General features: G+C 36.6%; 1 protein-coding gene across 5 annotated transcripts in view; it reads right to left on the bottom strand.

Annotated features, from left to right (window-relative positions):
* Dennd4a (DENN domain containing 4A) overlaps positions 1 to 17,248 on the bottom strand; it is a 102,573-nt gene that overhangs the window by 56,350 nt on the left and 28,975 nt on the right. For all 5 annotated transcript variants that reach the window (XM_055597334.1, XM_055597353.1, XM_055597369.1 and 2 more), the window contains exons 3-7: positions 14,578 to 14,909; positions 11,173 to 11,422; positions 4,998 to 5,067; positions 3,076 to 3,245; positions 1,727 to 1,968 (exon numbers count right to left, since the gene is read on the bottom strand). In XM_055597334.1, coding sequence (XP_055453309.1) covers positions 1,727 to 1,968; positions 3,076 to 3,245; positions 4,998 to 5,067; positions 11,173 to 11,422; positions 14,578 to 14,888 — 1,043 coding nt within the window. In that variant the 5' untranslated portion in view covers positions 14,889 to 14,909. The remainder of the gene's footprint in view (positions 1 to 1,726; positions 1,969 to 3,075; positions 3,246 to 4,997; positions 5,068 to 11,172; positions 11,423 to 14,577; positions 14,910 to 17,248) is intronic.

The raw sequence follows: 17,248 nt of genomic DNA, 5'->3' as shown, positions 1-17,248 counted from the left end.
CATGGCAAGGACATGCCAACATGCACATGCACCACACAATATGTGCTGTGTGTGTGTGTGTGTGTGTGTGTGTGTGTGTGTGTATTTCTTCTAATGCAATAAATAGTGATATTAACAACTGGTTTTCTTATACTAAAGGAGACATTTGACTACACTCCAAAGATCTGATTACCTCAACGAACCTTTGCTGTCCAAATGACCAATATACAATGCTACAAGATCATGCATGAGTCAATGTTCAATCAAGACTAAAAGATACCTTCAAATTTTAATAGAACACAGAAGAAAACTTTGTTTCTTAGGCTTCATATTTTGCATTACTAATAAGTTGGAAGAAACTACCACTTGCCAAGCTTTGGTATAATACCAAAAAACAAAAACAAAACAAAACAACAACAACAACAAAAAAACCAGCCACTAAAATGACTACTAAGTGCCTCTCCCTTTTCTGTCTACATGTCTGTGGGAGGCCAGATTTTCTTCACATAACCAAAACAATAGCTGCAACAGACTGAATGCAGAACCATGAAACAAATGCAGCTGGATTCAATTAGCCCAGGCATTAAAAAAATGTAAAACTTCACTCTTCTCACTAACCTTTTGTTTTAAAAGTTACTTTTCAAACAGATGTTTAAACATGCAAGTAGTTTATTATTTTTTAAATAAATTACAAATAAATAAATAAATTATAAATTAGTTTTAATTTCTACTGCAATAAAATGTTTGTATTGAAAGACATAACACATAAAGAAAAGCTTACTCTCTGTCCTCATAAGATTTTAAAGGGGTTCTAATACCAAAAAATTTGAGAAGTGCTAGGTTTTGAATACTAAAAATGAGAGTAAAAAAGAGCATGGGATAATCAGAGCAATACTGTATTTGATTGCTTTTAAGACAACTGTATTACTTCCCAACTCTCATCAGTCAGGAAATTCTGTTAAAGGGCTGAAGAGATAGCTGGCTTAAAGAAGCAGAGATCAAAATATGACTACGAGCCCTGAAAGACAGAAGTCAAATCTACAGTGATGTACTCATAGCTCCTTTGCATTGTGTCTTACTGCTTGAAGCATTATCCCCTTTGAGTGCTCTTAGTAAATACAAACAAAAAATAAGATGTCTTTATCAATTTAAATTTTTTTAAATTCATATCTCTATGTAGGACTATCTTAACGGCTCACAATACCTTAAATTTACATGAAAATCACAAATGCAGTTTGAGAGTTTTCATACTTTCAGTGGGGGTGCGGCTCAATGATAAGGCACTCCCATGGCGTGTGAGAGGCCCTGGATTTGATCTCTAGCTCTGCAAAAGACCTAGTTCCAGTAGTTCTCCAAGTTAGCAGCTCTAAACTTCAGAAGAGTATTTTATATTTATTCCAAATAACTCATTTCAAAATAAATTGACATTTGCTGGCAGAAATAAAATTGTTTAAAATAACAAAACTGTAAAAATATAACCATAAAGTCTTATATAAATAAAATAATCAAATGTTTTTTTTTTTCAAATAACTCCCAAGAAACCCAATTTTCATATGAAATCTACTCAATTACTAGTATAAATGTACCATGGGAAGAGCTGACAAATTTCTTTGAGAGAGGGTCTTTCTCCATAGCCCTGGTTATCCTGGAATTCACTATGCTGAGCAGGCTTGCTTCCCACTCAAAGAAATGGGCCACCATGCCCAGCTTAAATTGTCAAATTTTAAACATGAAACTTCTAACTTACTTCTCAATTGGAAGGGCATGAGGTCCAGAGATGGAATAACGATACAGAAAAGTCAGAAACTTTCTGAATGCATCAAAAAAAGGCCAATGAGAAAGAAGACAGATGCATTTGTTAGTGTGAATTGTTCTAGAACTATCAGATTTTCCATCCACCGGAGATGTTAAGCCTAAAAGAAGTCTCTGTTTTTCTGTAAGGTTCTCCTCAGAGTATGGTTCATAAAACTGAATAGCAGCACCATAGACCTGTAAGGCAAGAAATACATTTAATAAATATCCTTTATATCGCTTATTCAAAGTACGTCATCAGCTGAATATTTAATGGATGCTTATGATGGGCACGTAAGGTGTCAGGGACTAGGAACACTGTGGTAAAATCAATCTTGCTTTAAAAAAAAAAAAAAGCAGGATCTTCTAGGCTGGCCTCAAACTTGCAATCTTCTGCTTCAGCTTCCTGAGTACTGGGTTTGCAGGTATGAGTTACCATCCCTGCTGACTGCATTCTTGATACATTTGCCAGCTATGCAGTAATTTTCATGTATCTTTATTACCGAAAATAGGGATTTTGGTTAAACTATATTTTTAAAATAAAGAGTGAAAGCAACTGAGCCTTGGTATGGTGACTCATGTCTATAATCCCAGCACTCAGGAGGCAGAGGATCTAAGTAAATTCAAGAGCAGACTGGTCTATATAAAAAAAGATGCTGTTTCAAAGCAACAATGACAACAGCAACAAAAAAATAAAAAAGCAGGTGTTATACCAATATTTCAATATTTTATTTGGAAATTATTTAGTAAGAAAGTGAGGTAAATTTGAACTGTGAATAACTTACTAAATTTTTCTGTACCTTGATTTTCCCATCCACAAAATGAAAATGCTGGTCTAGATGCTTTCCAAGCTCCCCTACAACTACAACCACATTCCAGGGATGGAATGTAGCTCAGCAGTGGAGCACTCACTCACCTGGCAAGCCAACGTGTGATTCCCCACAACAACAACAACAACAACAACAACAACAAGCCTACTTGCTAAATCACATTATATTTTATAATGTCTTTGACAGTATTTAGGAGCTTTTCTATCACAGAAAATGAACCAAGGAAGGATCAACACTCAATGAAGAAAAAAGTCTTCACTAGTATGTAAAAATAAAAACAAAACCAAACATTTGGGAGGATGGGAGACACTCTTCTCCTGTCTCTGGATATAAGAAATTCAACCAAATGGGAAAACATGTTTATTATTGGTTCAATTTAGTCAAGGTTTTAGTACTGTTTCTTACAGTAATATTACTAGGAGCTGATGACTTGAAACTGCACAAGAAATTAGCAAACCAGTAAAATACAGCACACCTTTTCAGCAGAGGCCCCAGTTAACACAAATGTAGAGAACACAGGAAGGGGGTATTTGCTGTTTGATGGCCAGCATTCAATAGTTGCGCCCATTGGTAAACAAAACAGGGGAACGGATTCTGGGAGTGAGAATGACTCGTAATCTTCTTGAGGATATCTGCAAATTAGACCTGTGACAGCAATGAGAAATATTAGGTCACCGTCTCTTGAATATAAGTACTTTAAATGGCAATAAAGTACTTTCTTATTTCACACATCTAGAAGGTAAAAAAAAAGTTGCATATATGTTCATCACATAATTCTGAATGTGTCCGTTGGATTTATATAGATGTTAACCTTCAAGGATTATAACTATTAAATTGTTCAACATTTATCAAACTTCATCTACAAAGGCTAGGTTAAAAGTAGTAAGAAACAGAGAACTCTAAAAATGGACACACCCCTAAAACTTCACCTTATGCTATACACCTTAAAGCATATATTTAAAATTTTCAGTATGGTTTTCTGCGTTATCTACTTTATCATCTTTAATAACTATTTCTCAAGGACCTTTTTACACATTATACATATATATATTTATACATACATATATAATCTCTTATAGGAGTCTAAGTGTAAATTCTTACACAAGTGGAAGGAAACCCACAAAGAGTGAACACAGATTTACAATAGCATTAGAACACTGTCACCTCGAACTCAGAGATATCCCAATTTATATTTAGATAGAAGTTTCAAGCAATCCAGTGTTTCATGTTAATCTATTCATGAAAATGGAACAAGTATGCTCCACTGAACATGGCCTAGAAACAGAGCTTTATACTGAATATTGTGAGGTTAGAAATAGAAAACAGCACTTGGTGGTGGGGCAAGCCTTTAATCCCATCACTTGGGAGGCAGAGGCAGGTAGATCTCTGAGTTTGAGGCCAGCCTGGTCTACAGATTAAGTTCCAGTATAACCAGGGATTTGCAGGGAAACCCTGACTTAAAAAAACAAAACAAAGGAAGCAGGAGGGGGAGACGGAGGAGGGGAGGAGGAGGGACAGGGGGAGGGAACAAGCAGGAGGGGGAGGGAGGAAGAGGGAGATGAAGAGGGAGAGAAACAGAAAACAGGTTTCATGACTGTGAACTCCTTAAGGTCAGGCAGAAACGGTCACCATAAAAACAAAAGGATAAACTGGGAATCTGAATGTCTGGCTCTACTGCCAATATCTCTGATTCTTAACAAATAGGGCTCAGATTCTAGTCATCTGTAAGGCGAAATGGACTAGATAAACTAAGGTTCTCTCTCTAATCCCACACCAGCCAGCCAATGAGGTCCCCTGAGGATGCACAGTTAACTGTGTTCTAGTCTCTCAGGTCATGATGCAACAGCGTAGTTGTAAAGCAAGAATAGAAATACTGGTGACTTGTGGGCTCTGGAAAGTCAAAAGGAGAAAAGAGTCAAGGACTCTTAATTTTAAAAGGTTGAATCTGCTTTCTTATAAATGAGATCAATATATTTGACATTTTGAGGTCTCTTAAAATTGTAAACTCAACTATGCATTATAAAATTACAAATTAGTTTTAGTATTATCTATTAAGTATAATTATTAAATTTGACTAAATTAATATAAATATTAAAGAAACATTTTTCCATACTTTGCACTGGTTTAAAATTAAAAAGAAATGCCAGGTAGTCAAGTTGTTACTTAAACCTAAGGCTTAAAAAAAAAAAAAAAAAAAAAGGCCACCTTCTTTTCAAAGTGATCTTTCATGTATAATCCAAAAGACTTTAAGAAAAACTGAAACTCAAGAGACAGGAGTCCTGACACTAACACATCCTACCATGGCACACGTCCTAGTTCAGGCAGGTTTTGTCTTTAACCTTATGGAGCCCACAATATATTTCTACATCAAATATTTCCTCCCCAAATGATACTTACCTGCTTTATAAGATATAGTGTTAGTCTTTGCCACTGATTTTTTATAGCATAAGTACACTGCAGATCCCCACTGAAGAGAAGAAGAAACATATTCAATTTTAAAGGCAGTAACTTGATAAACAGTCTCTGTAAGCTCTCCAAGATGTATTGGCTATTCCCGATCTGATACTTTGCTAGCATTTTATTAGGGTCATTGCTTACTTTTCTTCCAGAAGATTTGACAATTTCCCTTTTGACAAAAGCATGAAAAATTGACCTTTTAAAAGAAAAGTAAGTCACAAAAAATTAAGACTTTATTCTAAGCCCCAAGCTTGGGAAGAAGTATCAATGACCATTCTTGGTTGAAAAGTAAGAAAATAATCACTTAACATTATTCCTATAATCTTTTTTTTAAGAAAACGTAAGACAAATTTAACAACTAGACACAATTTTTTAAAAAGCTCTCCTCTAAATATTAAAGCCATAAAAAGGATTAAGTAGTAATTAAAGGAGTAATTAATAATATATGACATTTATACACCATTTGCTATTGTTGTAGGCATTGTCAAAAGTTCTTTCTAATACTAATTCATTTATTCTTCAAAAATGCCTATGTAGTATTTTTAAAAAAAAAAAAAGCACCATTTTATCCCCAGTCTATAAATGAGGAAACTGAGGCACAAATAGTGAAGGAATTTGTCCATTATACACACGTGAGATTCAAACCCGAGCAGGTTGGCTACAGTCTATGCTGACCACACTGTTAACAATGCCTCTTTATTCTTTGAAGAAGAGAATACACACTCTGTGGCAATAGAGAGACTACTGTCTCATCAGGAAAAAAAAAAAAAAAAAGAAATACATTCTGGTTTTAATTTCAATGGCTTTAGCTAGAACACCTTGATTAGTTAGTGAAGCTTGGAAACAGTTCTAATGACAATGTCAATTACCTTCAATCTAAGACAAATACATAAATACATCTACAAAATACAACTTGCAAATAGGAAAATACCAAGTATCTGTATAGTGTCGCTAAAATACCAGGTCAAATCTGAAATGTTATATGCTAGACCCCATGTTCATGAAAGAGTTCAAAAACATTCTTTGTCCTAACTATTACTATATACAGCCTTTTAAAAGTATTTGTGAAAAATGTGGTGGCTTGTGCTTGTAATCTCAGCACTTGGGAGAGTGAAGCAAGAGGATCTATAGAGAGAATATCTTACGTTTTGTATGAATGCATTGCATTGCCTGTCAATTAAAAAAACCTCTGACCTACAGGAAAGGGTAGAATAGAAGGTAGGACATCTGGCAGGCAGAAAGGATCCTAGGATAGAATCAGGCATGAGAGAGTCATCAGGGACGTGAAGAGGATAGACATACCCGAGTAGAGGTGACCAGCCACGGCAGAATGTAGACTAGTATGGCTTATATTAAGTTATAAGCTAACCAGGGAATGAGCCTGGATGTATAGCCTAGGTATTTTGTAAATATATTTTGAGTCTCATGAGCCATTATTCCGGGAGCTTGAGGCTGGGAGAAAAAATACTCACCCTACTACAAGGATCACCCTGTAGGCTAGTTTGAGGTTAATTTGGCTACTACCGAGTGAGGTCTAAGTAGCAGTGAGCTACAGAATAATACCTTGTCTTATCCCTGGACTTGTACCTACCGTCCCCCAATCCTATTTGCTACCATGATTTTCTTCTGCTGCTATAATCTCTTCAACAACCACATAATATTGCTAAAGTATAATAATGTACAAAGACATTTTCTATATAGTATAGCAAAAAAATGCCCATCTAATTAGGGGTGACATATCTATAGATAAATTCTTTTAGCATAGAGGTAGATATTGTCGGTAACCACTTGTCAAATTGTTTCTTACAGAGATAGCTCAGGATGACTTTGCATTAACCATCAAAGGGATCCATTGATATTGCAATTAAATAACCTAACATCTGTAAAGTGCTTGTTTACATGCGCTGAGAAATTAAAGTTGAAAAATGGTGATTAAAACTTCAAATCTTAACAAAGTTATATATTGACAGGAATATAAATTAGTTAATGTGTTCTTGATACAAATCTTGAGAGTGAACATATGCTTTAATCCAGGAATTTTAGGTCACACAATTGGGCATCAGCAGTGTAGCACAATGCTTGGTTCTGCACTTTTATAGCCTGGGTGTGAGTCTTGTTAGTGAAGGTGTTGGTATGAGGGAAGAACCACTTTTCTTATTCTCAAATTTCCTTCTCTGGAAAATGGGAGTAAAATACCTACTGAAGTCATTGGCAGGAGTGAAGAAGAAGAAACACTTAGAATACCATACAGCAATAGGTACTCAGTAAACACAACTTATTTTATGTAAAATTAGTTATACCAACAGCTTGCTTCTAATATTAAAAACCAGAATTTCAATGTCTTATAGTAGAAGACAGAACAAATTACATCAAATCCATCCAATGCAGCAATCTTCATTTAAAATTGTTATACTCCCTAGACTTCCTTCATCCACACATTCACTTTTCACAGTTCACTTGCCTGTGGTCAATTTGGTTATATTGATTCCCCCTTCTAACTCCCCCAGATCTCCCTTAACTTCCAAATTCATGTCCTCCTATTTGTCTTTTTTTTTTTTTTAACCATCTCCAGTCAGTGTTCCCTATATGTGCCAGGGGCATCACCTGGACCATAGGCAACCTACCGGTGGCCACACCTTCAAAGAACACTTACTCTCAGGGCTGGAGAGATGATTCAGCAATTAAGAGCACTGGTTGTTGCTCTTCTAAAGGACCCAAATTCAACTTCCAGCATCTACATGGCAGCTCCCAACTATCTGTAATTCTAGTCTCAGGGAATTCAATGCCCTCGTCTGGCCTCCATAGGAACCAGGCACATACACTTGGTACACAGACGTACATGCAGTTAAAACAACCATAAACAGTAAATAAAACCAAAAAGTTACTCTCATTCCCCCCAGCAGCCATCAACTGCCAAAAGATCTTCAACTAGAGATGAGGCCTCATCAGCACCTCTCCGTAACAATTCAGAAGTTTTAACCTGCATGACATTTGTGATGGTGGCTTGCACTATCCTGTTCCACCCTGCCTAGGACATGAATCATCCCTTTGTCCAGAATATACTTGCAGTATTTGCTCTCTGCCCATTACTCACCAGCAGCAACAGCAGTGCCTGTGTTTGAGAAACCCTCACCATACTTAACAAAGGCTCCAACATATCAGAGCAGTGATGTTGGCTATTGTTACACTGTTTTGTTATATTTCATTACTAGTTACTGCTGCTAATCTCTTACCATGCTTTATGCATAAGTTAAATTTTATTACAAATACATATAGGAAAAAACATAGTAGCTATAGGATTAAGTGTTATTCAAGAATCCAGAGCAAGGGTCAGAGAGATGGCTCAGCAGTTAAGAGCTTCTCTGCAGAGAACTTCTCTGCAGAGACCTAAGTTCCTAGCAATTACATCAGGCAGCTCACAAGCCTGTAATTCCAGCTCCGAAGGATCCAAAGCTCCTGACCTTTGTGAACACTCACACTCATGTGAACATACCCAAACACAGACTCATACACATAATTGAAACTAAAATCTTTTTAAAAATCATGAGCATCACTGGAAGTCTTGGAATGTGTTTTCCGTATGTGCAGAAAGAAGCTGTATGCATTAAAAGCTGTTCAATCTCCACAATCACCAAAAAAAATTGCTAAAAATCATATAGTTAACTCAAAAGACATTCATTGACAACAATCAATGTTGACAAGGAATAGGACTAAAGAAGGGGCATTCATATAGACTAGAGCTATAAATCATCACCATGTTTTCAAAGCAATCTGTCAACACCTTTCAAATGACTTGGTATACTGATAGACCAATCAATTCTATTTCCTTTTTTCTTAAGTTATTTATTTACTTACTTACTTATCTATTTATTTATTTATTTGTGTTGAGGACTTGATTACACACACACATACATACTATATGTGGTCCATATGCATGCCTTAGAGGTCAGAAGAGGGTATCAGATGGCCTTGGAATTACCGTTACAGATTGTTGTGAGACATTATGTGGGTATTGGGCACCAAACCTGGGTTCCCTGCATTTTTTTAAGCCACCAATTCTATTTTCAATTATTTATTCTTTCAGCACCATTTTAACAAACATTCAGTAAAAGGCACATGGTTGATCAAAGATTCACTGCTTAGCTAAATATGATCTAAAATATGAACTTTTTTAATATGAAAAACTAGAACTAACTTATACTGTAGTTTCTGGAATAGTTTGTAAGTATTAAAAGAAAGTAGAAAGTTATATGAACAAAGATGAGTAGTAAAAAAAAAAACACTTGTTTTGAGTAGAAATCACACACACTCACAAATTAATTAAATTAATTTATTATTTTATTTATTAATTAATGAATTAACATTCATTAATGTTTATTGATTTATTAATTGATAAAAAAAATATTCAGTTAAATATTAATGGAATAAATTAATCAATGGGGCCAGGAGCTGTGCCACACACTTTTAACCCCAGCACATGGGAGGCAGAGACAGGTGATCTCCATGAGCTCAGGCCAGTCTACATAGTGAGACTTGTCTCAAAAATACATAAGTAAATGTAAGTTGTTAAAGATTATTATGGCTTGGATCAGGCTTATGACACTGAAGTGGTTAAGAGGTTATCAAGTTCAAGGTATGTTTTGAAGTTAAAGTCAACAGAGTTTATAGGATAACATAATAAGTAGAAAAGAAAGGTTCATATTTCTCCAAGGCTTGTTAGTCTGAGTAAGTTTTAAGAATAAAAATTCCACATTTTAGACAAGTAAGACTGTGGCAATAAGATCTGATTTCATTACACATCATGTTAAATCTGAGGTACTCTATTAAGTAAGATAACAAGAGACAATAAATTAGAGGGGACTAGTCAGACACAGAAATTTAGAAGTCACCCACACATTGTATTAAAATAATTAGATTAAAAGAGGAGGGAAGGTTGGTTGTGAAGGTCTATGCACTGAGGACTGATCTCAGGGCACTCCACTGCACAGGAAGCTGGGAGACAGAGGGAACAACTGGTGAGAAAAGAGAAGAATCAAGTACATCAAGGACAGTGTGTCATCTCTTCTTGATACTGTAGATGGGAGAAATTGCCATCGAAAACAAAACTTTAAAAATTGAGATAAAGAACTGATCACTGGACTCAGTAACAAGAAAAATCTTGTGATGAAGCTATAAAAAACTTAACTGGAGCTGGGTGGTGGTGGCACACGCCTTTAATCCCAGCACTCAGAAGGCAGAGATCTGCGCACTTCTGTCTAGCCTGGTCTACAGAGTGAGTTACAGGAATAGCCAGGGCTACATAGAGAAAACCTGTCTAGAAAAACAAAAACAAACCCAAAACAAAACAACAACAACAAAAAAACCCAAAACAAAACCTTAATCAGAAAGAGGCAAAGTGAAGGAGATAGGGTTGTGACAAGGTCTCAAGTAGCTCAGAGTGGCTTTGGACTTGCTATGTGCCCAAGGATGACCTTGAATTTCGAATTCTCCTGCATCAGTTCCCGAGTGCTGTAATTACAGGCACGCTCCACCACATGCAGTTTATGCAGCGCAGGGGATGGGCACAGGCCCTCATGCGTGCCAGGTCAGCACTCTACCAACTCAGCTCCCTCCACCCCCGCACCCACCACATACCCAGCTCTTGAAAAGTTTTACTATAAAGAATGGTAATATGGAACCAAAACCTTTTATAACGATGGTGATCTTGTAACAAGTTTTGCATACATCTAACAATAAAACTGATGGTGAACAAAATAGTAGGAAAGACTACCAAAGCCATGTCCTTTAGAGCTGTGTATGTACGGAATCCATCATACAATAATGGGTGCAGGGAGGCAGCCATGGTGATAATTTACTGATTTTGTAGCAATATGGAAAGGTTATTTAAGGTAAAAGGAAGATGGGGAGAAGGAAAGAGAAGAAGAAGAGGACAAATCTTCTACATTTTTTGTGACAGTACAACTAAAGCACTTTTGGAAACAATAAAATACTCAAGATCCTTACAAAACATATTTTTCAGCTCTGTTACACTATTTTGTTTTCGAGAAAAGTTTTACAATTATGCATTTCTCACTGGTGAGTGGCTGATTGTTTTAGTGCTAAAGAATTAGCTTACCATACTATTGTTGAGATTCTTGTCGACCTTGCAGAATGTGTGTGGTGGACTTTCTCCTTTACTCGGAATAATAATGCATATGTCTGTGACAGCCAGGGTATTCTGAGTCATGTTTTCAGAGGCTCTTCGGTAAGTGATGTAGATCCTTTGTGATGAGGTACTGCCGCTAATATTGGCAGGTCGTCCATAGGGAGTGCTCTGAATAATCTCACAGCCCTGTTTTAATCTTTCTTTCCAGTCATATAATACCCTAAAACACAAATTTTTAAAAGTAAAAACACAAAGTTTCCCCAAGCTTGAAAGGTAACATTCTCAAGTATCATGGACTCATCCTAAAGAGCAGGAGAGTATAAACTGTGTGTATTGATAAACACCAGTGCTTCCATGCTCAGGAAGAAGAGGCAGGATAATCAGCCTTGGCTATATGACACATTTAAAGCCATGGCTATCTGAGATTCTGTCACATCTCCATTGTCTGCAAAAAAAGAGCTGAGTGTATCCTGTCCCACTCTTCACTTGGACTCTTTCCAGTTATGTATTTTTTTTTTTTTTTTACTAAATCCTATACCTGATCTTAAGACTAAATTGCACAGTCCTATAGGTAACTGTTTCCCTATTTAAACTTTAAATATAAGAAAAATTCATATAAAGCTTTGTGCTTATTAATATAAAAGAGAGGCACTAATTAAATGTAAGGACACTTAATGTTCAGGATTCCACTTAATTAATATATTTACTCACCGATCTTCTATAAAATCAAGCATTATATGAGAAACGTAACCTGTATTTTAGTCAAAGTTAAAATCTACAGAGGGTTACACACTCAGATAGTACCTTCTTGTATACTTTTACTCTAATACTTCCAATAAACATTTCTGAATACAAAGGAGTTAAAAACAAATTATTTCTGTATCCATTCCTCTGTTGAAGTAAGGGGAGCAGGGGCTGCCTCTATCATGAACTCAGTTGACTGTTCTCTGATCACTCGCCCCTGATGATGCAGCCTTGCCAGGCCACAGAAGAAGAGGATCCAAGCAGTCCTGATAAGACTTAAGCTATGGGCAGAAGGCAATAGTAGAGAACTCCCCTTTCAGTGGACTAGGGGAAGGGAATGAGGAGAGGAGGGAGAGAGGGATTAGGGGAGTTGGGGGAGGGGGCTTCAATTGGGATATATAATGAATAAATTGTGAAGAAAAAAAAAACAAATTATTTAAAATGCTACTGCTAAGCATTAGGTAGCATTTACCCTCCCAGAGCCTTATACTACAGAGTTATAAAATCAAAACCTGGGCCAGTGATATGGCTTGGTGAGCAAAGACACTTGTCCCAAAGCTTGACAACATGAGTTAGATCCTACAACCTACACAGTGAAATAGGAACGTGCACACACAGAAAGAGAGAGAGGACAAAGAAAAGAAAAGCAGAGATACAGACAAATTAAATAAATAAAATAACGAATGAAGTAAATTTCCTGGCTTCAAAAGAGAAGATGAGTGGGAGATCACAAAGAATCAGAGAGGGGACTAGAGAGCACTGGCTGCTCCTTCAGAGGACCCGGATTCAATTCCAAGCACCCACATGGTGGCTCACGCTCATCTATAACCCATTTCAGGGGATCTAATGCCCTCTTCTGACCTCCCTGGCCACAAGCTACACATGTGGCACACAGATATACATGCTGGCAAAATATGTATACACATAAAATTAGTTTCTGGGTTTTTTGTTTTTGTTTTGTTTTTTTCTAGACATGGTTTCTCTGTGTAGTTCTGGCTGTCCTAGAACTCGCTCTGTAGACCAGGCTGGCCTCAAACTCACAAAGATCTGCCTGCCTCTCTGCCTCCTGAGTGCTGGGATTAAAGGAATGTGCCACCACTGTCTGGCAAATTTTTTAAATGGAGAAAATGTTTGTAAGTCATACACCTAATGAAGGACTGAATTAAGAATTTGCAAAGAACTCTCAATTTTAAAAAATTTCAGTTAAAAAGAGTAGAAGGGTAAAAGAGCTAAACACATATTTCTCAAATAATACTTGCCAATAAGCACGAGAAAATGTTTAGTTTCATCAGCAAACACAAGAACGTAAATTAAAATCATGAGATTCCACTTCATACTCACTAGGACAAATATAATCAAATAGCAACATGAGCTATAATGCCAACTTTGAAGAAATCAGACCCCCACACCCTGTTGGTGGGAACGTGCAATGCTTATAAAGTTGCTTTGAAAAATATTCTGGAAGTTCCTCAAAAGGTTAAATACAAAATTATATGATCCAGAAATTCCACTCCTAAGTATATACATACAAACAATAAAACATGTCTACATAAAAACATGTACATGAATAATCGTAAAAACATGATTAATAATAGCCTCAAATATAAATATCCATCAACTGGTGACACAATAAATTATTGTGCAGCCATATATTGGAATACTATTTGGTCGTATAAATGAATAAAGTACCAGTACATACTACAACATGGATGAACCTTAAAAACATGTTACAAGAAAGAGGCTAATCACACGAGGTATATACAGTACAACTCCATTTGATGAAATGTCTTAAACAGTCAAATTTATAGAGCAAAGAAGAAAACTGTGATTGCCTAGGGCTGCGATGGTTAGGAAACTGGTCAGAACACACTAATGATACCAGGATTTCTTCCTGACATGATAAAAGAATTCTAAAATACATTGCGGTAATAGTTGTACACCTCTTACTATACTGAATTATATGCTTCAGATGGCTAAGATTCATGGTATATAATTATATCTCAATACGGTTGTTGTAAATAGAAAGAACTCCCAAGTCCAATATAGCGGGCCTCTAATTTACTCCAAGATACATGGTTAAGCATCCATCTATAATTTTGTATGTGTGTCTGTAGTTTCATCCATTTGAGAGGTTGAAGCAGGAGTTAGAGAATATAAAGCCTGGGCAAAATAAAGCCTTAACTGAAATTTCTTTTTTTCAATTTAAAATTTGTGATGTGGATAATACATTGATTTTATGGTACCCTCTGCAAATCTATTTATTTTCTCCCTTGTATTTAACAGCAAGGTGAGCACTGGGACTCACAGCACAGAGACAGAATGAATACAATACAATAGAATTCTGGGTATGCATTGCTTTACTTTTAATTCTCCTCTCCTCTCTCTTTTTCATGGATGGCAGGGGCAGAACAGGTTCTCACTATGTAGCCCAGGCTGGCCTCAAACATAACAATCTTCCTGCCCTAGCCTGCCAAGTGCTAGGATTAAAAGGCATATATACTATACCAAGGCAAATGTGCTTGTTTCAAAAGCTAGCATGCTGCTATTAATGAACAAACAGTTAACTTCAAAATCTACAAGGCATACAATTTGAAATGCAACAGTAATTCATTAAAAAAAAAAAATACTTACCCCAGATCTGTAAGTGGAGGTCTATCTCTCCCTCTTTTATAACAAAGGTAAATCTGGGGTCCTACAAGACTTCCATTATTGAGATCTGCAGATAATCCAGTTGGGGTAACGTCAATACACATGTAATCCCGTGGCACCTCTTCCCCAAGGGATTTGATGATAACAGAGACATCTGTGATGGGTTCTTTTGGTTTAGCCACTTTGTGACAGGCATCATTAAAATGAATTTCTTCTTCAAGAGGCTTTGAAACGTCAGTTAAGCCTGCTACTACGAAGTAGTCAGCCACACGAGGCCCCTTGTCTTCAATCATCTTCCATTACAAAGTTTACACCTAAACAAAAAGTGAAAGATCTTATTATGTATTCTGCCATGTCAAAAGTACAAATCTACAAAGAATGCAAGTCCTGTTCACACTAGTATGTAAGTGAAAAACATGGCTTTTTATTATAAAACTAATGCAGGAATTTCCAATTTTGGTATCATGGAAACCTAGATAATTGAAGTACATAACAACAACAAAAAAACAAAACAAAAAAAAAAACAAAACAAAAAAACAAAAAAAAAAACCCAGCCTTTTAAATATAAGATGAACCTTAAAAATATAATAAAAATTCCCATAGTATTAAAATAGTAAGGAAACCAAACACCAGAATTCAATTTATAAGCTAACATTGAGTCAGAAAATCTGCTATCTCCTCAATAATCAAGGAGTAGTGTTTTAAAAGGCAATACAAGGACAGGAACACAGCTTATGAAGCAAATCAGATTGGGAACTGGAATGGAGACACAAATGACTATACTATTCCTTAAAGAGCAGATTTAAAAACCTATCAATTGGACTTGGGTTGTAGCTCAGTGGCAGGGCATGTGTGTGCCTCTAGATTCAACCCCAAGCACTAAAACAAAACACTTCCTTATCCACTGACACCGGGATAAAATGAAGTCTGCTTCAATGCATCCCTGGTTTGTGCTGCAGAAGACTCTGGAGCTTGGACTTAAGTCATTTTAAAGGTTCCAGGAAGCTCCAGCTGAGAAACATATAATTAAAATACCCTGAGACTAGTGATGTCCCTGATGGAGCAAATGCAAACCAGCTGTTTCCACAGACAAGGCCACCTGAAGATGAGCTCCATTCTAATGCACAAAAACATAAAAGGAAAAACCTATTTCAGCAGATACAACAAATAAGAACTCAAATAAAAGGAGAGCACAACACTCTTATAGTAAATTAAAGACAAATATGTACATTCTTTATAAGCCTTTATGTTTCTAGCATTATCATTACTTGCAAACCACTGTTACATGGGGAGAGGGGGAGTTCTATTTCAAGCAACAATTTAGCATGTGTCTCACATCAGTCTGATTATAATAAAGACAAAGAAAAGGATTCCAAGGACAAACAAATTAGGCATGCATATGACATAGCCACTTTTTCACAGTTACCATATATATAATATATGGGGCACACAGATGACTAAAGCATGTATTTTATATAGACAGAAAGGGAAATACTACAGTTGTAGTCATTTGCTTAACCCCAGGATTTCCGAAAGTGTCCTTGAGCAATAAACCCTATTTTACCATCTAACAACTAGAAAATGCTACATGTTCTAGAAAATGCTAGTTCAAAGTAAACAGCCTTCCCTGAGGGACTTTATGTCACACATCAGAGTAAAACCTTTACACGGGGCTGAGGAGTCAGCTCTGTGGTAAGTACCTACATGATGACCCATGCAGATCCCCAGCACCCATGTAAGAGCTGGGAGTGCTTAAAGTGGGGGACAGAAATAGCAGAGGGGAAGGTGCTTGGTGCCGAGCCCAAGAGCCCAACGGCATCAGTTCCGTCCCAGGGACGCACAGGCTGCAAGGAGAGAGCTGACTCCCACAAACTGTCCTCTGATTTCCATACACACGACAGAGTGTATTTGTACTCACCTATGTATATGTTTGTGCCCATATATGTACAGATACATACAAATAAATAAAATATAAAGCATGATGAAGATGAAACGCTTATACACCTCTTAAAACTTTATATACCTCAGAGAAGAATATGAGGTGAAGGTGATCAAAATATGCTTTATGAAATTCTAAAAAAAAACAATAAAAATATTGTGTTTAAGTTGTATGTCTGCTAAGCTAGTATTTCACTTATTTTTAAAATGATTTAAAGTGTAAGATAGCACTTTTGGAGGTTTTTATTTCTCAGGTTCTCACTATGTAGCTCTAGCTATCCTGAAACTTACAATATAGACCAGGCTGCCCTCATCCTTGTAGAGATCCACCTGCCTCTGCCTCAAAAGTGCTGGGATTAAAGAGATACATCACTATGAAAAGCACTGCTACTTTTTCATATAAGATATATTTGTACCTCGGTAAAAATCCAAGACCAGGCTAAGTAGTCTAATATCCTAGAGTGCAAGGATGGAAGGCAGCACCTTGCTCATAACAAGGCGGGTACTCTACCACTTAGACAGATGTGGAATCTATTTTCTTTGAAAATAGAAAACAAACTAACAGGCATGGTGGTGCACACCTGTAATCCCAGCACTCTGTGAGGCAGAGGCAAGCAGATCTTTGTGAGTTGGAGGCCAGCCTGACAGCCAAGGCTACACAGACAGACAGAAAGAAAGAAAGAAAGAAAGAAAGAAAGAAAGAAAGAAAGAAAGA

This window comes from Psammomys obesus, unplaced genomic scaffold, assembly GCF_907164565.1.
Source record: "Psammomys obesus unplaced genomic scaffold, mPsaObe1.curated_primary_1811, whole genome shotgun sequence".
In the NCBI taxonomy this organism is placed as follows: domain Eukaryota; kingdom Metazoa; phylum Chordata; class Mammalia; order Rodentia; family Muridae; genus Psammomys; species Psammomys obesus.
This window is presented reverse-complemented; position numbering and strand designations above follow the sequence as displayed.